The 22,288-nt window shown below is 32.4% G+C and overlaps 3 protein-coding genes across 3 annotated transcripts; all 3 read right to left on the reverse strand.

Annotated features, from left to right (window-relative positions):
- Positions 1 to 23: 23 nt before the first annotated feature.
- On the reverse strand, positions 24 to 2,831 carry LOC120189952 (protein usf-like). Its single transcript, XM_039193087.1, has 5 exons — positions 2,607 to 2,831; positions 2,018 to 2,160; positions 1,754 to 1,883; positions 1,002 to 1,193; positions 24 to 307 (listed from the first exon to the last, which is right to left on the reverse strand). The coding sequence occupies exons 1-5, from the start codon at positions 2,811 to 2,813 to the stop codon at positions 98 to 100; spliced, it is 882 nt and encodes a 293-aa protein (XP_039049018.1). The 5' UTR covers positions 2,814 to 2,831; the 3' UTR covers positions 24 to 97.
- A 2,730-nt stretch (positions 2,832 to 5,561) lies between these two features.
- Positions 5,562 to 10,407, reverse strand: LOC120189953 (uncharacterized membrane protein YuiD-like). The gene is made up of 5 exons (XM_039193088.1): positions 10,083 to 10,407; positions 9,162 to 9,318; positions 6,594 to 6,644; positions 6,392 to 6,484; positions 5,562 to 5,622 (listed from the first exon to the last, which is right to left on the reverse strand). The coding sequence occupies exons 1-5, from the start codon at positions 10,244 to 10,246 to the stop codon at positions 5,563 to 5,565; spliced, it is 525 nt and encodes a 174-aa protein (XP_039049019.1). The 5' UTR covers positions 10,247 to 10,407; the 3' UTR covers position 5,562.
- A 2,859-nt stretch (positions 10,408 to 13,266) lies between these two features.
- LOC120190460 (protein NRT1/ PTR FAMILY 6.4-like) lies at positions 13,267 to 15,824 on the reverse strand. Its single transcript, XM_039193536.1, has 5 exons — positions 15,567 to 15,824; positions 15,337 to 15,457; positions 15,031 to 15,248; positions 14,416 to 14,963; positions 13,267 to 14,315 (listed from the first exon to the last, which is right to left on the reverse strand). The coding sequence occupies exons 1-5, from the start codon at positions 15,567 to 15,569 to the stop codon at positions 13,418 to 13,420; spliced, it is 1,788 nt and encodes a 595-aa protein (XP_039049467.1). The 5' UTR covers positions 15,570 to 15,824; the 3' UTR covers positions 13,267 to 13,417.
- Between the last annotated feature and the right edge of the window lie 6,464 nt (positions 15,825 to 22,288).

Here is a 22,288-nt window from a genome sequence, read left to right on the forward strand (position 1 = left end):
TATCGTTCAAACAAGCCTCTCACAACGTATGGTATTATATTAGTTCTAGACAGTTTCGTACTTATTCGATCAACAAGAAGAGCACACCATGATGAAGTTACGACGACAAGAAACGAGCCATCCATGACTCGGAACGAGACCATGCGAGCTGGACTGCATCTTCATCCTCATCGTCCATTGCCATGTCCTTCCTCCGCTTTATACCTTCGGGGGACCTGTTCATGAACGCATGCGCATTGCGTGGATAAATATGTACCTCATATTGAGTTCCTGATGCTTTCAGTTTTTCCTCCAACGCCTTTGCAGCCTGAAAACTCGACAATTCAAAACTTAATTTTCAGCGGTACTTCTATCGATGAAATCACTATATTGTTTTATTGCATTGACCGTTTGCTTTTCAACTTTTACAGCAGAAAATCAAACACTGCATCCGGACCTTAGAAGTAAAATATGCAAAAAGACAAGTGAAAAAAAAGTTCACCAAGCATTATTTTCTACGAGTTACCTTATAATATCATACGAACTAGACAGCACATGCTTGGTAAAACAGAATAGAAATGGGAAAAACACAGACCTAACGAAGTCTTAGTACTCTGATCATTACATCAGCAAATGAAGTAACTAAGGTTTATATGTAACCAAACATAAATTAAAGAATGAACCATTTCTGTGGTTAAAAAGTCCATTTTATTTTTCATTTTTTCTATCAACCATTAGCCATGTTTTATATGTAACTAAGGTTTTCGAAAGCTAAATGAAGTAAGCCACGGTGATAGGTTCCCTGGTCAATTTTAAAAACTTCCTCAATAATTGCTAGGTTATCCCGACTCTTCATTTTCTCATGAACGTATTTGGCCTTTCTACAAAGATTTGCAGCTAACTGTAAATGTGGCCTGCAAGGAGGCATTTATAATGTAGAAACTTCAAATACTCATTTCAAGATATGATTGGAAACGAATGAATACATTTAAAACTTAGGAAACAAGGAAGTTTTGTCATACCGCCACATCTGAAAACCCAACAAAGTTGTCAAGTTCTCCAAAATGAGCTTGAACAGGGGCCTTGGCCTGGGCAGGGTCTGCAAGTTCAAATGAAGGAACCCCATAAAAGGCAACAACAGCATCGACTTCAGGAACTAAAACAGAACTTGCAATAGAGAGAGCACCCCCCATGCAAAACCCAGTCACTCCAGCCTGTTGTAATGCAACTAAATCAGAGATTGCTCACTGAGCAATGTTTTAAACTTCACCCAAAACTTGGTTCAAATAAAGCAGCACAGAAATAATAATTCTAATAATAAAGAAACCAGAGATAATAATTCTAATGTCCCGCTACATTTAAGTTGATAAAACAGATTGATTGAGAAGTTAACGCATCGGAGACGAAATTGTTGTACTTTTATTGTCGGATTTAACAAAAGTGAAAAGGAAATAATTGAGCTAAACAGAAAATATGAAAACATCAATCCACCATATTCAATGTTTTTTAAAGACCAAAAAGGAAGCATCAATATTTATATCTCTTGAATCACTTTCAGAAAAATGTATGAACCCATAACTATTTTATATTCTCTCAAGTTCCATCCAAACAAAAGAAGAATACTAAATATAAATCAGCATCATATATCTGTTTCGACTTATCTCGGTCAAATAAGTTAGCGGAGCAGACAATACAATGAAGTGTATAAACATCAAACATGTTTTAAGTAAGCATTGGGCTTTGACAAGAAAGACGATAAGCAGCCAGAACATACCTTCTTTGAGCCATTAGCTTTAAGCCAGTTAACTGAAGCACGGATATCCTTTACAGCACCCTTCCAGTCAAGACCAACCATTAGGTGTTGAGCTTCAGCAACATCCAGACCAACCTTTCCTCGATACAAACTGAAGCAAGTCGAGAAATTTTAAATGAATTAGCATTCAAATGCAGTAAACACCGAGTTTATGAGAATCGCGAGAAAAGAAAATATATATATATATATATAGAATAAAAGAACAACTGGAGAATGAATGCATACTCCGGAATAAGAGCTTTGAAACCTGAGCCAAGTTGAGAAATCTTCACAGCATGGTTTTTGATCTCATAATCCACACCCCACCACTCCTGAAGAACAACAATTCCAGGTGCATCTTCTTTGCCAACCACATATGCATCAAATGCCTGATAAGTGCATTTAAAATAAATAAATAAATAAAAGTTTGCATAAACCAAATCAAACTTGGCTATGATATTATCGACTGAAACTGAACAAATAACTAAAACTACCGGTGTTAGTAAAAGGATTAGACAACATTAAAATAAAACTATGCATTCTGTTTTGGAATCAAGCAAATATAGAAAATAACCCAACGATCAAAATCATCACAAAATGGAAACCCATGATAATTGTAACATGATTATATTAAAATATAGCCATGTTTTTAAAAAAAACAATAAAGGGAGAAAATCATTTTCAGTTACTAAATTCTTAACCCAAGTCTCATACAACTCGATCACTAACATTTCAGAAAAGACGGTGAATACCCAACAATCAAAATCACAAAAAAGAAAAGAATTCATATTTTTGTAACTGTTAAAACGAAGAGGAAAGGAGAAGTTGAACTGACAGTGTCATCTCTCTGAATCTGAACTTTCCTGAAAGCAGAATCGGCCATTGATCGGATTGAGAAGCGGGGAGAAGAAGGAGCGAGAGTGCGTGAAAGATGGAAGGAAGGAGAAGACTTGGAGAGAATATTCCTCGAGAAGATTATGGAGGACGATGAAGATATAACAACCGCTGCTACACCTAACATGCTTTGCTTTCGCACACTCATTTTGCAACTACTTATTAATTAAAGGCTTGATGAAAATGATACTCGATCGACTAATATCACTTGCTAATTTTAGAAACTTCAAAAAAAAAAATTGGGGTTAAAATAACTGTTTAACATTTTTTACGTTATTTTCTTAAGGTTGTTATCGTACAGCTAATTGTTGGAAGTTGAAACTTAGAAATGTATATTGGTTAAGTGGAGAGGGAATATATTTTGAAGAAGACAAAGTCGATATTGAAACCAACATAAGATGAGATAATATGAGTATCTTTATCATTCCGTTAATTAATGGATTTCATTTCATGGGTATATTAATTTGAATATGGAACTAGTTAACTTAATTCAAAGAAAAGAATGATGATTTTTGGTTAAGCTTGAGCATAAACATGTAATATTTAGAGCCATCGTAAGTTAGCTTTCTTCACATATTTGCCTGCCTAACAGGCATTCATTAATAGTGACAGAAGAGATGAGAGAGATTTATGCCTTATATACCGTGATTTCCTCATTTACAATATTGTTTCAGTCAGTTAATGTATTGAAGATTGAATTCAAATACTCTGCAGATTGTGCAAAGCATGATCCAGAAACGAGTGAGGTCGTCGAAAAGAACTCTGCTGAACTTTTGACAGGACTGAAGCTAAGAGAAGCTGAAGCATTGGAAAGTCAGCAACGTTACTCGAGGCTAAGAAGATAGCATCGCAGTACCAAAAGGAAGCGGACAAGAGCATGTTCAGGTATGGAAACATGTGAAGAAGCAATGGAGAAAGTTGAAGTAGCACTGGCAGCTCAGAAGAAATTGACAGCAATGCGGGAATCCAGAGCTCGACAAAAAGGGTGGAGAGAAGAAGGGGTCGCCAAATATCGAGTTTGAACTTCAATCGAGTTAAGTTTAAAAATATTTCGAATTCAAATTTTTTTAGTTCGAGTCAAATTTGAAAATTTTAAGCTCGTGAGTTCTCGAATCGAGTCAAACTTGATTATACTTTTCGAGCCGAACTCGATTTTACATTTTTTGAGTCGAACTCAGTAATACTCGAACTCGACTCGAATCATTTGCAGTCTAATATAGGCAAACCTATTTAATTCTTATGATTTGTTACAAGTATACCTTTGTTTTCCATGGAACCTCCTGAAACTGTCATTTTTATCAAGAAGTCATAAATTAGATATAAATCAAAAAGTTGATGAAAATAATTGTATCTTAAAAATTTTAAATTTGAATATAATTTATATATTTTTTATTGATAATTTATTTTTATTCCTTTTAAATTTTATCTTATATCCGTCTGTTATGAATCATAATCTTGCAAGACAATTGAAAAGTGATTACGATTTTTATTTATATTTTTTTTTGGGCCGCGCAAGTTAAGATGGATTACCGCGTACGGTCATGCACTATCAGTGTATCACATCATCAAATTGTTATTATCTAATTACAATGCCACTGAAATTTTTAAGCTGCTTAATATTGGTCCCTGACTTGATAGTATCAATAGTTCGATGATTTGAACCTTAATCACGATTTATTCCTAATATATTGTAAATTTAATTACTTAAAAGATAAGTAATTATTAAATAATAATACATGATAAACAATAACGAATGATTACTAATATGAAGGCAACTAATAAAGTTGAACTCTCTCGGACTCAAATATGTCTCTTTTAGTTCTTAAAATTATCTTATTCATAATGCTTTATTGAAAAGTCAACAAACAACAACATTTATAATTTCTTTTCTACACTTGTTTATCTCACTCTTTTATACATCTAAAAGTAAATCTATCAAATCTATTAATCATTTTTATGGATAACTTTATCATTTCTCTTAGTTAAATATATCTCTTAAAACTATATGCATAATCATTATACAACACAAATTATACGACGGAGTGAGTATTAAATATGTTATAATAGTACATGATTGATAGCATATAAAAAGTTTATTGTTTATATACCATAACTATTATGATACTAAGTGTAATTAAAATTTTAAGCTTTGATATATGCTATTTAATAAGTTAATTCATCAACTTGCAAGTTTTAGATAATTTTTTTTCTATAAACACATAACTCATAATTAATTTTTGACTTATTTATATAAGACATTGAAACTTTTATTGAATAAAACTATTAGTAAAAATGTTAGATGTTTAGTAAATGATTGATAGTGTCTTATTTAATTAATTTTAAAGATAAATGTTATGAATCAATAGTATATGATGCATATATAACATTATATATATATATATATATATGATACTTTTTTACAAACAATTAATAACAGAGATAAATGTACTAAGAAATAATTTTAATATATAAGTAAAAATATTATGCATTAATTAATAGTAACTGATATATATATATATCATAAAAAATTGATAATAGAATTAATTAAATAAGACACGACCTTGACCACTCGACCAAATAATAGGGCTCGATGCATATAGATAAATCAAAATTTTACTTACAATCAAAATAGCATAGCTTCCGAATGCAAGAGGTTATTAATTTATGACTAAATATTTCAAATTCATTCAAAGGACAATAAGTGGCATCATATTTGCATCATTCAAGTACAGGAGTTGACAAAGCTATTAGAGTGATAGTATATAAGAAGATGAAGTTCAAATAAACATAAACCACTTCCTATTTTGATCATCTAAAAGCCTCCTTCAAATTATAAGGGTTTCATCAATAGAAAAGTTTTTGATACTGGAAAGGCAAATGAATCAATGCTTGTTTACCTAACCAGAATTTCGCATTAGAAAAGCCACTATGAATCCCAATAATGCACCTGCCACAACCTGCACCATATAATCACATAAATCAGTTATTACAACACTTGCATCTCACTAGATGTTATCATGCTGAATCCCATCTTAATTATGTGAATGAAAGCTGATATTAATCTATTAGTCTCCATTACACGGAAAAACTTGAACGTCACACTGATCTCCCAAACTATAAGTGCTTCTCCGGGCTTACATAGTGATATCTTGCCCCATGCAAAGCCTTAATGTTTTGGGGAGAACTAATGAAGTAATAAGCAGGCAGCATTCTACTGTGTATGTATAGAGTAAACGAGAAAATAGGGGACCAAATGGCTGTGTTCTATTGGCAAGCCTTATTGTTTAGCAGCTCATAATTGAAAATTGAGTTAGACATCCAGAGTTTCACTTATAACCCTTGAAAAGAAAAAAGAATGAAAGAAGAAAGCAGGGTTGCAGCAATCTGGAAAGATTGCATGATTTGGCAGAGGAACAGTCGCATTCTGCTTTGGGGGATTTCCACAGTAAACTTTTGAAGCCTTCAAGATATTGTTTCCTCCTATCTATTGTTTTTTGAATTGAATATGTATTTCGCTATAAGTTCGATGAACATTTGAGGGTGGAATACCAATGTCATGTCAGACTTACAAACTGATTGGCATTTATAAAAGAATCGTCAACTACGTTGATAAGCTGGGAATTCTGGAAACAAATGCTTTGCAAAGTACTAGCAAAGTAACATGCAGTACTTGGAACAAAGCAATAGTTATCAAAAACTACTTGTGCAGTTTACAGAGTAGCAGACCTGGAGTGGAGTATGGCCAAGTAATTCACGCAGAGGCCTCACGCTAGCCAAAGGGTGTTCAGGAGGAAACTCACATACAATTTGATTCAGCAACTGGCAATATGGAAAGAACAAAAATATGAACAATGTATCTGGGCATCAGAATATAGGTGAAAAAGACAAATAAACTTTGAGTCTATATATCAAGTAGAAAAGGACTTACTTCAGCTTGACGACCAGCATGAAGTCGGACACCTGTTGCATCATACATCACCTGTATAATTGAAAAATTATGAACCATACCCCACACACAAATAAGCATGCTAATTCTTTTCCAATGAGAACTATTTTCAAGTTAATACCAAAAATTTGCGGACTCAAACAAAGAGAGAGAGAAGAATCAATTTCGATACAGCATAAAGATTTTGATAACGATCCTGATTAGGTTCATCCATATTTCAGGAGAGACTGAAACACAGCAACATTGGTCTTCCAAACACATGGCCATATGAAAATTACCGTACTTATAACTAACCCTACATGGCATAAAGCTAAATATCAAGTTGTCTTCATAAATTCAAATCTTCTTTTCTTTATATAACTGAGGGATTGGAATAAGGATTGATCTGGACCAAACTCTAGCACTCATGCCACACAACACAAATATCTTTCCACTAAGTCAAGAGTTGTTTATTCTCTACTGTTAAAAAGTGAGTCTCCAGGTAGAACCCAACAATACAACCCATCTAGAGTCCTATTAGAGAATATAGAGTCATCCAAGCAAGAAGCAAATACTTAAAGTAGGAGTAATCTCATCTCTTGTTACAAACCTATAGTGCAATTTATATTTGTCCTCCAAGACATAGCCTAAGCATTTTTATAGAAAGCATACTCTATAAAACTAAGAAGAATTCCTAGCATTATAAGCAGCAAAAGGAAAACTATAGTAATTGGGATGAAGTCTCACTTGACCACCGAAGTTATAATCTCTATTTAATATTGAAATTCAGTTAACCACTGAACTTCAGTCTTATCCAATTTCATTAAAAAATTTACTACAGAGCAATATCTGTCAAATATTTACTTTCCAAATAAATCATGAATCAGTCCCAACTTGATCTGGACAACAAAAACCAATCTCTTATAAAATCGAAGCAGTTGCAACAAACCAAACTCTTCCAGAGAGATGATAAAAAAATAAGTAAAATTGTTACAAATAAATAAATACCACAAAAGTGCATCAATAAAAATTACTGATGTCAAGAAGACTGGGGATACATATTGTAATTAATCAGAACGCAGAATTGCTAGGAGAATGTTTGTTCCGGGAAAGAAAGAGAGTGTAGCAAACATTCCCTTAAAGAACAATAAAAAACCATAGAGATTTTTTTTTTATAGGAATAGTAGGCCTCACTAAAAACCCCCTTCATGATTAACGGAACTTGAAAATAGTTCCTTAATCAGCGGAAGGAGGAAAAGAGTGCCCTAGGAGTTCATTAATCTTAAAACATTACAAAGTAATACAAAGTCTAATCTCCCTCCAGAGATAAAAAGCCAAAAAGAACCAACCCTTAACAGAACATAATACTCAACCAATACCAGCCTTAGCTAGAACATCCGCCTCTATATTGGTTGTTCTACTAACCCATCTAATAAGACCTTCATAAACACTAAGCTTTTGAATAATTTCCTTAACAACTTGAACATAAACGACAGGACAAGAACCAACATCCTTGACCCAACCAATTGCCACCTTACTATCACTCTCGATAATCAATCTCTCTTTAAATATGTGGCGAATAGATTCATAATAAAATAACCCCTTTAGGATAGCTTTCAATTCCATCAAAGTTGGAGGTCCCGGACCAGCAGGGTCTTTGAAGGAGCCAAGAATCGAACCAGAACTATCTTTCAGAACACCACCTAAACCACTCCTCTTCCAATCACTAGAAGTAGCCGCATCCACATTAAGTTTAATAAAACCCTTTGGAGGAGGGGACCAAGGAACCTTAGTTGAAATCCGATTAGTATGAGACGAGCAAGAATCCACTAAGGACGGGTCGGCAATAAGAGCATCCTTGGAAATAGAAATCTGAGTTTCCCTAGCTAGAAACCATGAAGCAAGCCTGCACCTAGCTAGATAGAATATTTATGCTCGATCAAACTTCCCTCCTTCAAACACTGTATAATTCCTAGTTTTCCATATTGTCCATAAGACCACTCCAGGGATAAATGACCACATCAGAGAGTTGGTCTTTAAGTTAGTCCATGCTACTAGGAATTTTTTTGCATCTTCATGAAAAACAGACTGAAAATTCCAATAACCCATGAATTTAGTCCATATTGGCCAAACAACCGAACAGGAAAAAAATAGATGAGATGAAGACTCTTCTTCTAGATTACAAAAAGGACACATAGAATCATTTATGCCCTGAACACCTCTCTTAACCAGAGCTGTCTTCACTGCCAGCTTCTTTAAGATAAAAAAAAAAAAAAAAACCATAGAGATCAACATTGTTTAAGGCTGGCAGTGGCGGTCAGGTCTATAGCCATGTCATAGGCAAGAGGGAAAAGGAATGCAGGAGAAAAGAAAATTGAAAGGAGGGATTGCCAGCAGCAGCAGGACTCGTCTGCAGCATTCCCATGCCAGCAGGAGTGAAGAGGTTCCAGAGAGAGGGACATTTTCTCTGGTTACCTTCATTAACTATTTTTCAAAATTAGAAAGGCTTTATTCTGATAAATGTCATACACAAGAATGTCACAAGGAAATGAATAGTTAGGAAGCACATACAACACATGCCAAGACAACTGCAATTGCAAAAGCTGATCCTCCCGTCCCATCCTGTAAACCTGTAGCAACTGCAAGAGCTGTCACAGTTGCAGAGTGTGACGACGGCATACCACCTGAACCAATCATCCTCTTAGAATCCCATCTCCTTTCTTTAAACCTGAGTATCTAGGAGAAACAAGTTCAAATGTTTGAGCTACTGTTTACAAACCATTACAACAGTGATTAGAATTTAGAATCAACTGAAACTCAAAAATATGCTTTCAATGATTCCGTTTAATTTTTACAACCTGGAATTTAAATTTCTTTTCAAAATTTTTTAAGAATGAAGAATAATACAAAGGAAAAGGGAAGAATTAAGGCTTACTTTAATGTCAGGAAGCTTTTTTTTACAGTTCCTCGCAAATTTTGAAGAAAAATGGGGGCATTTCACTCTAGACTAGGCTATTTCTATCAAATTCCCATTCTCTTTCCTTTAAAAAAGGAAATAAATCAATATGCACCGTAAACAGCTAAAAATACCGTGGGAGATCCCCTTTTCCAATGGCAACCAGATCAGCACATTCGTAAATATCACCAGTCAACGCCAATGATCAATCATCAAAACCTCCCCACGAGTCATTAAATTGAAGAAATCACAGAAATTATTCAAAACAAGGATTTCCCCAACAGGGCTAAACAAGTTCTCATCAATCAGGGGCCATTAAATTAACCAATATATTAGGGTTCCTTTATGAGCAGTTGATAGATAAAGCACGTGTCAAAGCTCAAACCAAATTCCATAACATTCAAATATACAATCTCCTAACTTTCGCCAAACAACAATAAAACAAGGACTCTCGAATCGCGGCAGTTGAGAGAACATAATTTGAAATTAGGAATCAAAAGAACAAAAATCAAAACCGAGAATAAGAATGAACGAACCAATTGGTGAAGACTTTGAGGAACTGAGCCAGAGCGAAGGCGAGGAAGGCCGAGATGAGAGGAAGGTTGTTAGGAAGCAGATTGGAGGACGGAGACGATGCGAAAGAGGTCGATCCAGCCCCTCTCAAGGAGCTCGCATCCGCCGCCATCATCACCTCATTCATTTCCCTCTTTTTACTTGACTTCTGTATAAAAGCTTTGGATCTGTGAGTGTGACCGGCAGCGAAGTGAGGAGGAGGAAAACGAGAATAGGGCAACTTCAGGGCCGGTGAATTTTGGCTCTCTTGCTGTATTGTTTTATCGGTGGATTAGACGAGAAGTAAAGGAAGAATATTGTTTTGCCCTTTTTAAGATATAACTGCAAAGGCGAAGAATAATAACGCCGCAACAAATCCAATTAATAACATACGAAAGGAAAATAAAATCTGTGTAATGAATATGTTTTAGGCGATTTTCCCGATAAATTACCTTATACATTACGCATTTATTTTTCTGTCAGACACCGATAAATTATCCTATGTGCATTTATTTTCCGATAAAGTTTATTTTAATATTTTTTTATATTTTAAAAAAATTAATTTTAAAATACTCTATTCTCAAGACTTATAGTCAAGTTTATGATTGTTAAACAGTCGTAGGTGTAAAAAGCTATAAGAATCGAATGAAAAATCGATCGTACAAAGTCAATAACTCAAAATTGTCTAACTGCTGTTTAAATATCAACTCAATTGTACCACGAATAAACATCCGATCAAAGAGTTGATATTTTCTACTCAATCTTCACAAAAACTGTTTTGTCTCATCATTTTCTCCTGCGTACGAGCTCCTTTCTTTTCATAACATTCATGCAAAAGAATATATGTATTGTGTAATTTCATGCAAAAAAACAAATTTTGCCGAGTTATAAAATAATTTACAAAAGAATATTTAAATGTATTTTAAAATATGAATAATTTTATAAAAGTTTTATAACTAGTATTTCTTTTACAAAATGATGATGATTATGATAATAAATATTTTATAATTTAAAAAATTATAAATTTCATATATTTAAAAAAAATTATTGACTTTTAAAATTAATTATTTAAAAATATAAAAAAATATTAAAATAAACTTTTAACTACAATTGACTTTTGCAATAAAAGTCACTCTACTTTTTATTTTTCTGTTTACACGTGGGCAACTATATTTAATAGAAAAGAATTGAAAAAGAAAGGAGTTCATACGCATGAGAAAATGATGAGACAAAACAATTTTTGTGAAGATTGAGCAGAAAATATCAACTCTTTGATCGGATATTTATTCGTGGTACAATTTAGTTGATATTTAGACAACAGTTAGACAATTTTGAGTTGTTGACTTTGTACGATCGAATTTTCATTCGATTCATGTAGCTTTTTGCACTTACGACTGTTTAACAATTATAAACTTGACTAAAATAAACTTTTAATTACAATTGAAGGATTAAATTAATTATTTTTTTAACAACAATTAATAATATTTATTCATTTTTAATAAAATTAAAATTAAAATTAAAATTTAATATTTATTTTATATTTTATATTTTTTAAAATTAATATTAGAAAGAATATTTTAAAAAAAGAGGTGATATTTTTTAGCATTACATTATATTTTTATTGAATTTTATTCATTTTTAATTTATTTTTATTTATTTCTAAAAAATAATAATAATTCATTTGATCTCTCAATTGTAATTAAAAATTTATTTTAATATTTTTAAATAATTAATTTTAAAAGTCAATAAACATTATTAACTGTTGTTAAAAATAATATCACAAAAAAATATATAAAGTTAGCATTTTTACACAAATATCACCTTAACAGAAATTAATTACATATTAGGCACAGTTTAAAAATATTTACAAAATTAACACCCAAATTTTTTACACTTTTAACAAGGCTCGTTGTAGGGGGCGCCTTACCCACATAGCGCCAGATCAGCGTAAAGCGCGGTGCAGGGGACGCGTTTTCCTACAAAGGGTGTTAGATCGAAAAATATAGTCTAAACGGTGCCTGACAAGAAAATAAAGACGCATAAGATGATTTTTTTGGGAAAATCGCCTATGTTTTACGTTTTTCCATTAAAAAAATTAGGTGAACTATGGAAATTATAACTTATCTTTTATATTTATATTTATATTTATATTTATATTTATATTTATATTTTTCACTAAATTTTAAAATTATTAAATTTTGGTCATTAGAACATTGTGCATCGTTAGTTCGATAATATAACTTGTTAAAAAACATTTTAATTTTTATTTTAACTCATGTACTTTAAATAATACTAATTATAATTTCTTTTTTTTAAATATAAAGTAGTTTAGGAATACATTTTTAATTTACATCTTTTTAATATTCAACGTGGGTGAACGAAAACATTATACTAAAATTATATTTATAAAATTTAATTTAATGATTGATATCAAATATTCACTCTTGGTTGCTATTGTTTCTGGCCTCAAAGATAAACCTAGAGATGTTGTGTGTTACGTTTATTAAATTTTTTAATTTTTTATACAATTTAGATATTTTATTTATATTTTATAGGTTAAAATTTATTTATATAATGTAAATTATTTTTTATTTTACATAAATTTATAACTGTTTGATAAATAGAAATAAAGGCATAAAATTAACTTTCTTTTTTTCCTAGTGAATATATTATCGTTTTCTACTATTGATCTGAATCTTCTATTTTCACTCTTCAAAAATCATAATTTATATAAAAACTAAAAAACTTATACCGTATAATAAATTGTTATCCTATATTTTATATTAATGATTTATCTTCACACGTTTGAATTTGTAAGGTTTGTACCCTTGTATAAAACCGCGTTAATATCTCATAACTGGTTGTGAACTGGAATCCTTTTACATTCATAAGCAAGCTGCTTCTTTATAGATTTGTAGGCATTTAAATGCAATGATCTTCTGTTTTACAGTTCTAGATAAAGCTGGACAGAAAAGTATGTAGGATTTTATAAAATTTTAATAAGTGAAAATATATTATTAATAGAAAATACAAAGAAAAAATTTTAAAATTTGAGGGGCGACCGTCTACGTCCACTACCCTTTTGATCGATCCCTAAAACTGGAATAATTACTTTTGATAATTAAACACATCTTTATCAAGCAAGATAATGAACATCTTCCCATAATGTTGCACAGGCAGAAGAAAGAATAATTGAATAATCACCTTACAATTACACACGACACAGATATGATTCTCTTGCTTTTAACAAAGCTCAAATAGCAACAGTACTATATTGTCTAACCATTCATACAATCCCTCTTCAACATACACATACACGCTATGGCTCTACATCTCCCACTGCCTGAATACTTGCTTTCTTCTCCGAGTCTTCGATCATTTCATCGTTCAAGCTCTTAAGTTCCTTCTCTCCGGACTCGGGCTTAATCGGTAGCTGCATCTTGTACTGGTGTCTTGATGTAAATATCAGAAAAACCAAGAAATTTAACAACCCCAACACTGCAAGTAACCAATAGAAGTTGTTTAGCTTTCCTTTGTTCAGATTGTTCCTAAGCCAGCTCCTTTTGGTTACATGGTCGACGATCGACACTAGCAAACTGCTCACGAAGAATCCCATCGAAATGGTGCTCAGGAAAAGCCCTGTGCTCATGGATTTCATACGGTCCGGTGCCTCTCGAATGAAGAACTCGAGCTGTCCGACATAAGCAAAAGCTTCTCCGGCACCGACGAGGAAGAACTGAACAAGTAGCCAAAAGGCACTTATTTTGACTCCTTTGTTAACAGCAACTTCCCTTCTCTGTTTCTCAACAATTGCAGCCCCCACCATGGCAGCTGTTGACAAAACTAGTCCAATTCCAATCCTCTGCAGGCTTGTGATTCCTTGGTGATTATGGGTGATCTTTCGAGCCAAGGGAACGAAGACTTTTTCGTTTAGGGAAGTGAAGAGGAGGATGCTGATGATGAGTAAAGCAGAGAAAGAACCTGCCGGGATTACAAAAGAACCAACTGTTCGGTGCATGATGGTGGCTTGCTCGACTGTGAAAGTAGTCATCTGGGAGTAGATGGTCCAGAAGAGTATACATGTGGACCAAATAGGGAGTAGTTTTATGACCATTTTTACCTCCTCAACTTGTGTCACGGTCGAGACCATCCATGAGTTGTTTTTCTGCATGTTGGGGGCACAATTGTCGTCTAGGATTGCGGCCTTGTCGAGACACCTAGTCGTTCATCGCAAGCACATTGAAATGAAATCTGGTTACTTAACAAGCAAGAAAGAGCACAGAGTTTGCCATGAAAACTATGTCCAACAAGACTTACTTGAATCTTCGGGTGTAGGGAACCTTTAGGTTTTCGTAATCATTCAAAAGGCTCGGGTGGGGAGGATAAGGCTGATTTCTTTTCTTCAAGGCCAAGAATAGAACCCTCCATATGACAGTTAAAGGGCTCCCCTGAGGCTTTTTGAACCTGTACCACGGTGTTCCACAGAGCAAAACCGCCACCGCAATCACCATCGTTCCCGCCGAGATTCCGTATCCCCACCCTCTTCCTACATTGTCTTGAACATACACCAGCACAATCACAGCAAACAAAGACCCAATGCTGATGCCGAAATAGAACCTGTTGAAGAAAAATATCATGGCCTTCTCCTCCTTGGGATCTGTCACATCAAACTGATCGGAGCCGAAACCGGATACATTAGACTTTATTCCCCCACCACCAAGTGCTGTCGTGTATAGTGCCACATACAGCAAAACAAGTTGCCGGCCGTTTGCCTCGATGCACTCATGATGCTGCCTTCTGTAGTCATCACAGTAAGGAGGCCTCATGCTGGGAATTGTTGTAGCCAGTGTTAATAGAATCACTCCCTGATTCAAGGGCCACATGTCAAGATATCAACTTTGTTATTTCTTGTTATCTGTAAGAGAAACTCACCAGAGCAGTTATGGAAGCCGAGAGTGCGACGGTCAAGTATCGGCCGAGTTTGGCATCAGCTAAGAACCCTCCAAGGAGACCGAGCAGATTGAGAGTGCCCATGAAGTTGGTAACAATGGTTGCAGATTTTGCTGCTGAGATATGTAAATCTCCTACTAGGTATGTCACCAAGTTCATTGATATGCCCATCACGCATATCCTCTCAGAGAGCTCAGATCCTGCACCAAAATTAGCAAAAGAAGAAATATGGTATATATCAAAGTAAACCACACTTTTTAAACTTCAGAATTCGAATCCTAAACGCACCTAAGATGAGCCCTGCACCAAACCATCCACCGGTTTTCGACTTGTCCACCGGATTTCCCCGGAAATCAACCACAGCTCCATCATTTGCACCATCTTTCTCACCATGGCTCTCAACCAAAACCTGTGAGCATGCATCCCACAGCAAAATCAAGTTAACAAAAAAACTATTCATAACATGATAAATTTTGTTCAAACATGCTATTGAAAACTTTATAGAATGCATACCATACCATGATTGAAACTTCAACAGATGGAAGAGAGAAGAGAGAGAGAGAGAGAGAGAGAGAGAGAGAGAGAGAGAGAGAGAGAGTGATGGAAATGGTGCTGTTTAGCTCCGAATATATTATGAGGGGTAAACAAAAAGGAAGAGGTGCATGATTGGGGGTAGGGAATGCTTGATAATAAGGGCCTGTGTACCCACTGTAGGTGTAATTTCTGAGTTTACCCCAACTTGTGGTGTAGAGTTGGCTAGCATGAGCTTTTGAATTTTGGTGCCATGCGGCCATTTTGGAGTTATTATCATCCTGTGGTCTTGGTGCTCCTATGAGGATTGCGTATTAGAGTTTGATCAGAGTATCCAGTGTTTTTATCACTCTTGTCCTACAGGATAGTGATATTTGATATTAGAATCGACTTTGAAATACTATTACAATATCATTGAAAAAAATAATGAATTTTCATGATAAATATCGTACAAATAACTTAGCAAAGTTTAACACTTTAACTAATTATATTATTGATGAAAAAATTATGGTTGTGACAGTTGTGGACGGTTAACCTTTTCCAATTTAGGTTGAAAACCACATATTGTGATTTCAGCAAGATGAAGAAGATAATATACGAATGCAGAGAGAGAGATTAACGGAGAGAAAAAGTTTAGGCCTCTTCCTCCTGTCATTAACTTATATATTGATCCTTAGTGTTGGTCTTACATGCTGACTATTTATAAACTGATAGGGTTTGTAGATGTTATTATCATATAGCTGATTTTATTCTAACAGATCACGTAAGTTGATCAACGATCATGTCAAGGGATTGTCTAAAGAATAACATATTCGAAAAACCTTAATAAATAGAAAACCAAAACAAAAAAAATGTAATTTACATAGAAGAACCGAAGGTATAACACATACAACAATTTATACCATCTTTAACCTATCTGGATGTTTTTATAAAATAATTAATGCAACTTCAAGAACTTGAAAGGATAATAGCATGCAAGTTGATATCGTATCGTATTGGTATTGAAACCCTTGGTGTAAACACATAAGAGAAGGACAAATTTATTTATTTGCTTTGTTTTTAGGCTGAATCTGATTCCTATCTCTTCGTTACCGTAATTTGCATTTCTAAAGATCATCATGTATGGTGGTGTCATGTCATGTAGGGTTCCTAAACTGTGGACCATTTGGTTGTTTAGCATTGATTGATCATTGTAGTTTGTACTATAAAGTTTTGAGAGATCCCATGTCTAGATATCTTTCATGCCATTTTTACTTCATTCTACCATAATCAATTGAATTCAGCCTTTTAATTCCCAGGGTTGGTCTCCACTCTGAAACATCTGTATGTTATTCGAACAGTTGCAACCTTTTGACGTGATTTCTGACAGACTCACATGATTTATAATTTAGTATCTGACAACATACAAATAGTTATCATCACCCTAAACCTGACACTAACACTAAGAGTCAGTATATAAATTACCAACTGATAAAGAGGATTCTCAAATTCTCTCTCTTTAGGGCTTTTTCACTATGTATGTCTCTACGACGGTTTGTTGTCATCTTCAGCCCTACTGCTCCATTCATCTTATTTTTAAAACAATTGATTATAATTTTGAACATGGTAAAGTTCCTTTGATCCACAATTATTGTAAGATTATATCAAAGCATTTCCGCCAACTTTTGGGTTATTGTCTTGCATACAAATTGGAGATCGTTGGGGGCAGTACAGGAACCCTAAAGTTTGCTTTCTGGATTACATATACATGTACAAATTTATAAAATAAGTTGTCCTCATAGCTTTTGTTTAAATATCACTTAATTTTTAAGTACGAACCGTTAAAACAATTTAAAGGAACGACAGGTAAGCAATATTTTGTAGATAAGGATCAGCCATCTTTGAGATATTGTTTTCTACTTTCATACAACAAAATCTAACCTCCCTTTTTGTTTTCTATTTTGATACAACAAAATCTAATCCATCACCTTTTTATTTATTATAAATTAATGTATAATGTATTGGTGTACAATTTTTTTCCCGATTTCTCAAGATTTTGCCTTGACTAATTTGGACTGATCCGTATCGTATACCTAATTTTGGTGAGTGAGTCTTCCAGTGGATATTTTATGCATATACAAAGCCTCAAATTTGAGACATACTTAAACGGTATCAAACTGCTTCCTACTTGAACAAACCATATAATCTATTTTATACATTATAGTGAATTTTTAAAACCAAATTCTTTCAAGAGGTTATTACTTGATACACTTTATTTTATACAATATGTATATTTTAACCCTAAATCCTAAAATTTAAAACCTTAATCCCTACACCTTAAAATTTAAAATCTTAAATGCCAGACTTTAAACTCTAAACCCTAAACCCTAAACCCTAAAATCTAAACTCCTAAATATTAAGTCTTAAGTAAGACCCCTAAAATATACAAATTTATGTAAACTTCACTGTTTTTCTTCTTTTAATCTTTATATTGTAACGGTATGTTATAATCTAATTCGCTATTAATGTATAGAATTATATAATATCAATAAATCAAATACTCAACTTATATTATTTTATTTCCTATGTTTTTTTCATCATTTGTAATTGAATCAAAGTACTAAATAGGGATGTAATACAGTAATACCTATATTAAACGTGTCACTGTTCATACGACATGAAGAATTATTAAATTTTAGGACATAATTTGTGTATTTCAATCGTATATGGCATGCACGCAATAAATCAATTAATTTACACAAGTATACATGCTAAATTTATGGTCATATTTAAAATGATAAGATTTAGATAAAGCTTGTACTTGTTATTATTATTGGCTGGCTTATATTGTGGAACATGTGAACAGGAATTCATCAAATTTAGATAGACTGAAATTTCGTGGTCTGCAAATTCCCCCTTTGCGAAGCAGGTTAAATATTTGATTCAATTGATAAATAGTTTGATATTGTCTAAATATATATTAAATTTAAAGTTTTATGTTTATAAAAAAATATTGATAGGAGACTCATTCATAAAACCAAATTTATAATATATATCAATATGAATTAATTAAGATAAAACACTAAAAAATCGAGGAAAATTATTATTTTATAACATTCTCATTTCTCATTCGAGATCTGAGCTGTGGTCCTAAACAATGTATCTATACGTATTAACGGAGACAACACAAACGGGACAAGCCACCCTAAAAAGAACTTTGTGCTCACACGTAGTCCATGTGATATATATATATATAAGATTTGTTCACGTATTATACAATTATATATATATATAATGAAGAATATGTTAAATATGGAAAGATTTAAATCATGAGGGAAAAGAGACTTCATGATCTCTCCAACTATTCATGATGACTTATATATTAACCTACCGGTGTTAGGCCTAATAAGATCGGTCGAGAGGAGAGGGTAGAGGTAGTTGTCTCCTCTAAAAATTTAAAATTATTATATATTTTAGATTTTTTTCTATGTAAATTGAAAAATGTGTTTTCACCATCTAGAGTTTTATAAGTTCGTCCTCTTCTAAAATTTTAAAAGTTTGTCACCTAATATAAAATTATGCGTTCGTCCTAAAATCAAGAATCATGATGACTATCATTTGACTAACAATGCAAATGGATATGATTGAAATATAATAGAGCTGGCTTTACTAAATCACGTGAGTTTACTAATGATCATATTAAGAGATTGTGGTTTATTGGAGGATATGAAATTCTGAAGACTTCTAGGAACTTTAAAAGCTTCAATCAGGAAAAGAATTCCTCCATAAATCTCTAGAGAGAAAGAAATGACAGAAAAGGTGCAACTTTTGCAAATAACATCCTAAAGAGGTATAATCCTTCTTAATCACAAATTCACACACAAGCACTAATTTAAAAGCCGAAACGCAAACATAAAGACTTTGTATACATTAGCAGATCGGGCAATGCCCTTTGTCGTGGATGGATGGGCCTATGGCATGCCATATATTTGTCCGGTTCTGTGATGAAGTTTGGTCGGTTCCTACGTCTAAAACAATCACTCACTTTCCCTTGTGAGTTGTGACAGATACTCATATCTCTTTTCCCTTTGCTGAATCATTTCACTTATCCTTTCATTTGCAAAAATTTATATTAACGGATGAATTTAACTTTTTTTTTAAATGAAATTGAACTTATATAATTTTTAAAACAGATATTTAATCTAAAATACAAAAAATAATTAAAATATATAGAAAATTAAAAATTTTAAATGATAATCGCCACCACCCAATCCATGTCTCCGTTTGTTCTTTTCAATTAATTATTATAAGTTATAATATGTAGGCTAATACAAGTTACCCCCAAAAAGTAAAAATAAAAAGCCGAAAGCAAAGCAAGGGTCTAATCCCCCAAACTAGGTTGTGGATCTGCCCAAATTTAGGATAGCTTATTCGAGACGGTCACAAGAAATTTTAAACTCCACTTAGTTTCTGAAAATATTTTCTATTTTCATATTTAGTTTTTTCAACTTTAGAATTCAAAAATATGTTTTAGTAAATAATATTACTTTTTATTCTGCTTAGCTGTTGATAGATTAAATTATGAGATTGCCTAATCAATAAAAGAAGTAATCATTCGAGTGTCTCTTTGATTACCGAAAAGTTAAAAAGAAATTATATTGTTAGGGTATATTTAGAGACTGTACAGATAAAAAATGATGTAAGAGAATTTGAGGCTAAATATTTTATATAGACAACATAACATGCTCACGTTGGTTAAGAACATAGACATATAAACGTTAATGGACCATGATATGTGCGTGATGCTGTCTTCCGTTTTTGACAAAAACGACAACACCCAATTCACAATGCATGATCCTATAATCTAAAAGCGTATGTAGATTTTAATTTAAGATAAGATATGTAAAATATTATAAAAGGTATTTATATATATATATAAATATTATAATTTTGTAACAATTTATGTATTTGATAATATTTGATCGTTCGATTAAACTGTTCATCTTTATTTCTTCACATTTCTTTAAGTCATAGGTTTTAGATCCATTCGGAGTACTCTTATTCCTTCCCTTAGAATCCTCATTCTTCTCTTTAAACATTATTAAGATTAGATTTAGAATTTATAAAAAATATATATTCTATATATTTTTTAGAATATAACATTAATATATCTGATCACATGCAATATTTATAAGTGAATAAATATATTATAATTGAGTGAACAAAAGTTATTATTTTGATATTTGTTTGATTGATGATGACACCAATCTTAGCATTGGTCATTGTTTGTATGTATTTTTTATTTTTTATGTTATATTTTAATTTTTTTAAATAATTGTCTTTAATACATATTTTTCTTTTACTTTTATAGTATAATTTCTTTTATCTTTTGACTTGTTTTTTATCTTCTTTATCGGTAGTTTGGTTGTTTCTTTTTATTTATATTTTGCTCATAGTTGGATTAGAAATCGCCTCAACTAATCAAGAGGATGCTTATTTGTTATCATGATGATATTTCTTGCTTTGGACCCTTAGATTGAATTGGATTTAGATACACTATATTCGTTCATTGATAGTTTTCTCACGTTGTTCGACTCTGATTTGTGGTTTGTCAATGATCTTTTAATAGTTTAATCCTTTTTGTGGTTTATTTATCAATACAATTAGACATGTTCGTATATATCTTTTTATTCGAGTTATTGATTGTATTTTTTAACCTTTTATTTTGTAGTCCTTCTAAAATCACAATAAATCTAAAGGTTTGAAAACTTTTACTATAATTTTGATCGTATTTATGATTATAAACTTTCATTATAGTTTTGAATATTTATTTATTTTATTAAAACGAACCGATTCTATTAAAAAAAATTGTCGACCTATTTTATAATTTAAAAAATAAAAATAAATTAACCAAAGTGGTGTAAAATCTATTCAGTATTTTTATTATAATTAGTTCTCTTTATTTTATTTTAAATTGACGAAAGTGGTGTTATCACAAGATAAATTAAGATAGAAATTATGAGATTGATTTATTTAGTTTGATAATTTAATTTGGTTTAAGTTATATGCAAAGTATAGAAAATTAAGATATAAATTGAAGCAAAAATTAAGAAGCAACAATTATAAGGATGATTGAATATTTATTATTAAATAATTAAAAATATTAAAAATAAAAATTATTTTATTAATAAAATAAAAACTAGAACCAAAATTGAAGATGGTAATCACGTAGTACATCATAGGTCTCCGTCGTATTTAATTCTTCAATCTTTCTTTTATCTTCCTCACCTCGTCTCTTCAGTTGTGGATAAAACGGCAAAAAAAAAAAAAAAAACGAGTTCCTGGCGCGTGAAGCACACATCAGATCAAATCTCCTCCCATAATTTCCCGTTTTACCCTTCTCCTTCTCCATCTCTCCAGTTTCCTCCATAGCTCACATCAAATAATAGTGTTAGACGTGGTGTTAAGGTGTGGAATCTTGCCTTCCTTCCTTGATCACGCTTTCCAAGCCAACCAAATTCTTTCCCTGTCAACAATTTTAGTTCCTTTCATTAAATACACAACAATTTCATCTTCTTTTTGCCCTTTTTCAAGTTATTTCTCTCTTTTTTGTTATGAAGTTAGAAGACTTTCATTGTTTCCTTCTTTTTCTCTCCTCCATTTTCATGGAATTCCTTTCTTCAAGCTCTATTTCCCCTCTCTTTCTTAACATATTAAATAATGTTGCTTA

Source organism: Hibiscus syriacus, unplaced genomic scaffold (assembly GCF_006381635.1).
Source record: "Hibiscus syriacus cultivar Baekdansim isolate YM2019G1 unplaced genomic scaffold, ASM638163v2 tig00116962_pilon, whole genome shotgun sequence".
NCBI lineage: Eukaryota > Viridiplantae > Streptophyta > Magnoliopsida > Malvales > Malvaceae > Hibiscus > Hibiscus syriacus.

Bases quoted from the DNA above. Each gene is read 5' to 3' on its own strand.
- LOC120189952 (XM_039193087.1), bottom strand. From the start codon at position 2,813: ATGAGTGTGCGAAAGCAAAGCATGTTAGGTGTAGCAGCGGTTGTTATA. The intron at 1,194-1,753 runs GTATGTTCTGGC...GCATTACAACAG, and splicing joins AAGCTAATGGCTCAAAGAAG to GCTGGAGTGACTGGGTTTTG. The intron at 308-1,001 runs GTATGACAAAAC...TCGAGTTTTCAG, and splicing joins TTGGGTTTTCAGATGTGGCG to GCTGCAAAGGCGTTGGAGGA.
- LOC120189953 (XM_039193088.1), bottom strand. From the start codon at position 10,246: ATGAATGAGGTGATGATGGCGGCGGATGCGAGCTCCTTGAGAGGGGCT. The intron at 9,319-10,082 runs GTTCGTTCATTC...CTAGATACTCAG, and splicing joins CTCAAAGTCTTCACCAATTG to GTTTAAAGAAAGGAGATGGG. The intron at 6,485-6,593 runs GTAAGTCCTTTT...CCATATTGCCAG, and splicing joins ATGCTGGTCGTCAAGCTGAA to TTGCTGAATCAAATTGTATG.
- LOC120190460 (XM_039193536.1), bottom strand. The intron at 15,249-15,336 runs GTGCGTTTAGGA...ATTTTGGTGCAG, and splicing joins TGGTGCAGGGCTCATCTTAG to GATCTGAGCTCTCTGAGAGG. The intron at 14,964-15,030 runs GTGAGTTTCTCT...CCCTTGAATCAG, and splicing joins CGGCTTCCATAACTGCTCTG to GGAGTGATTCTATTAACACT.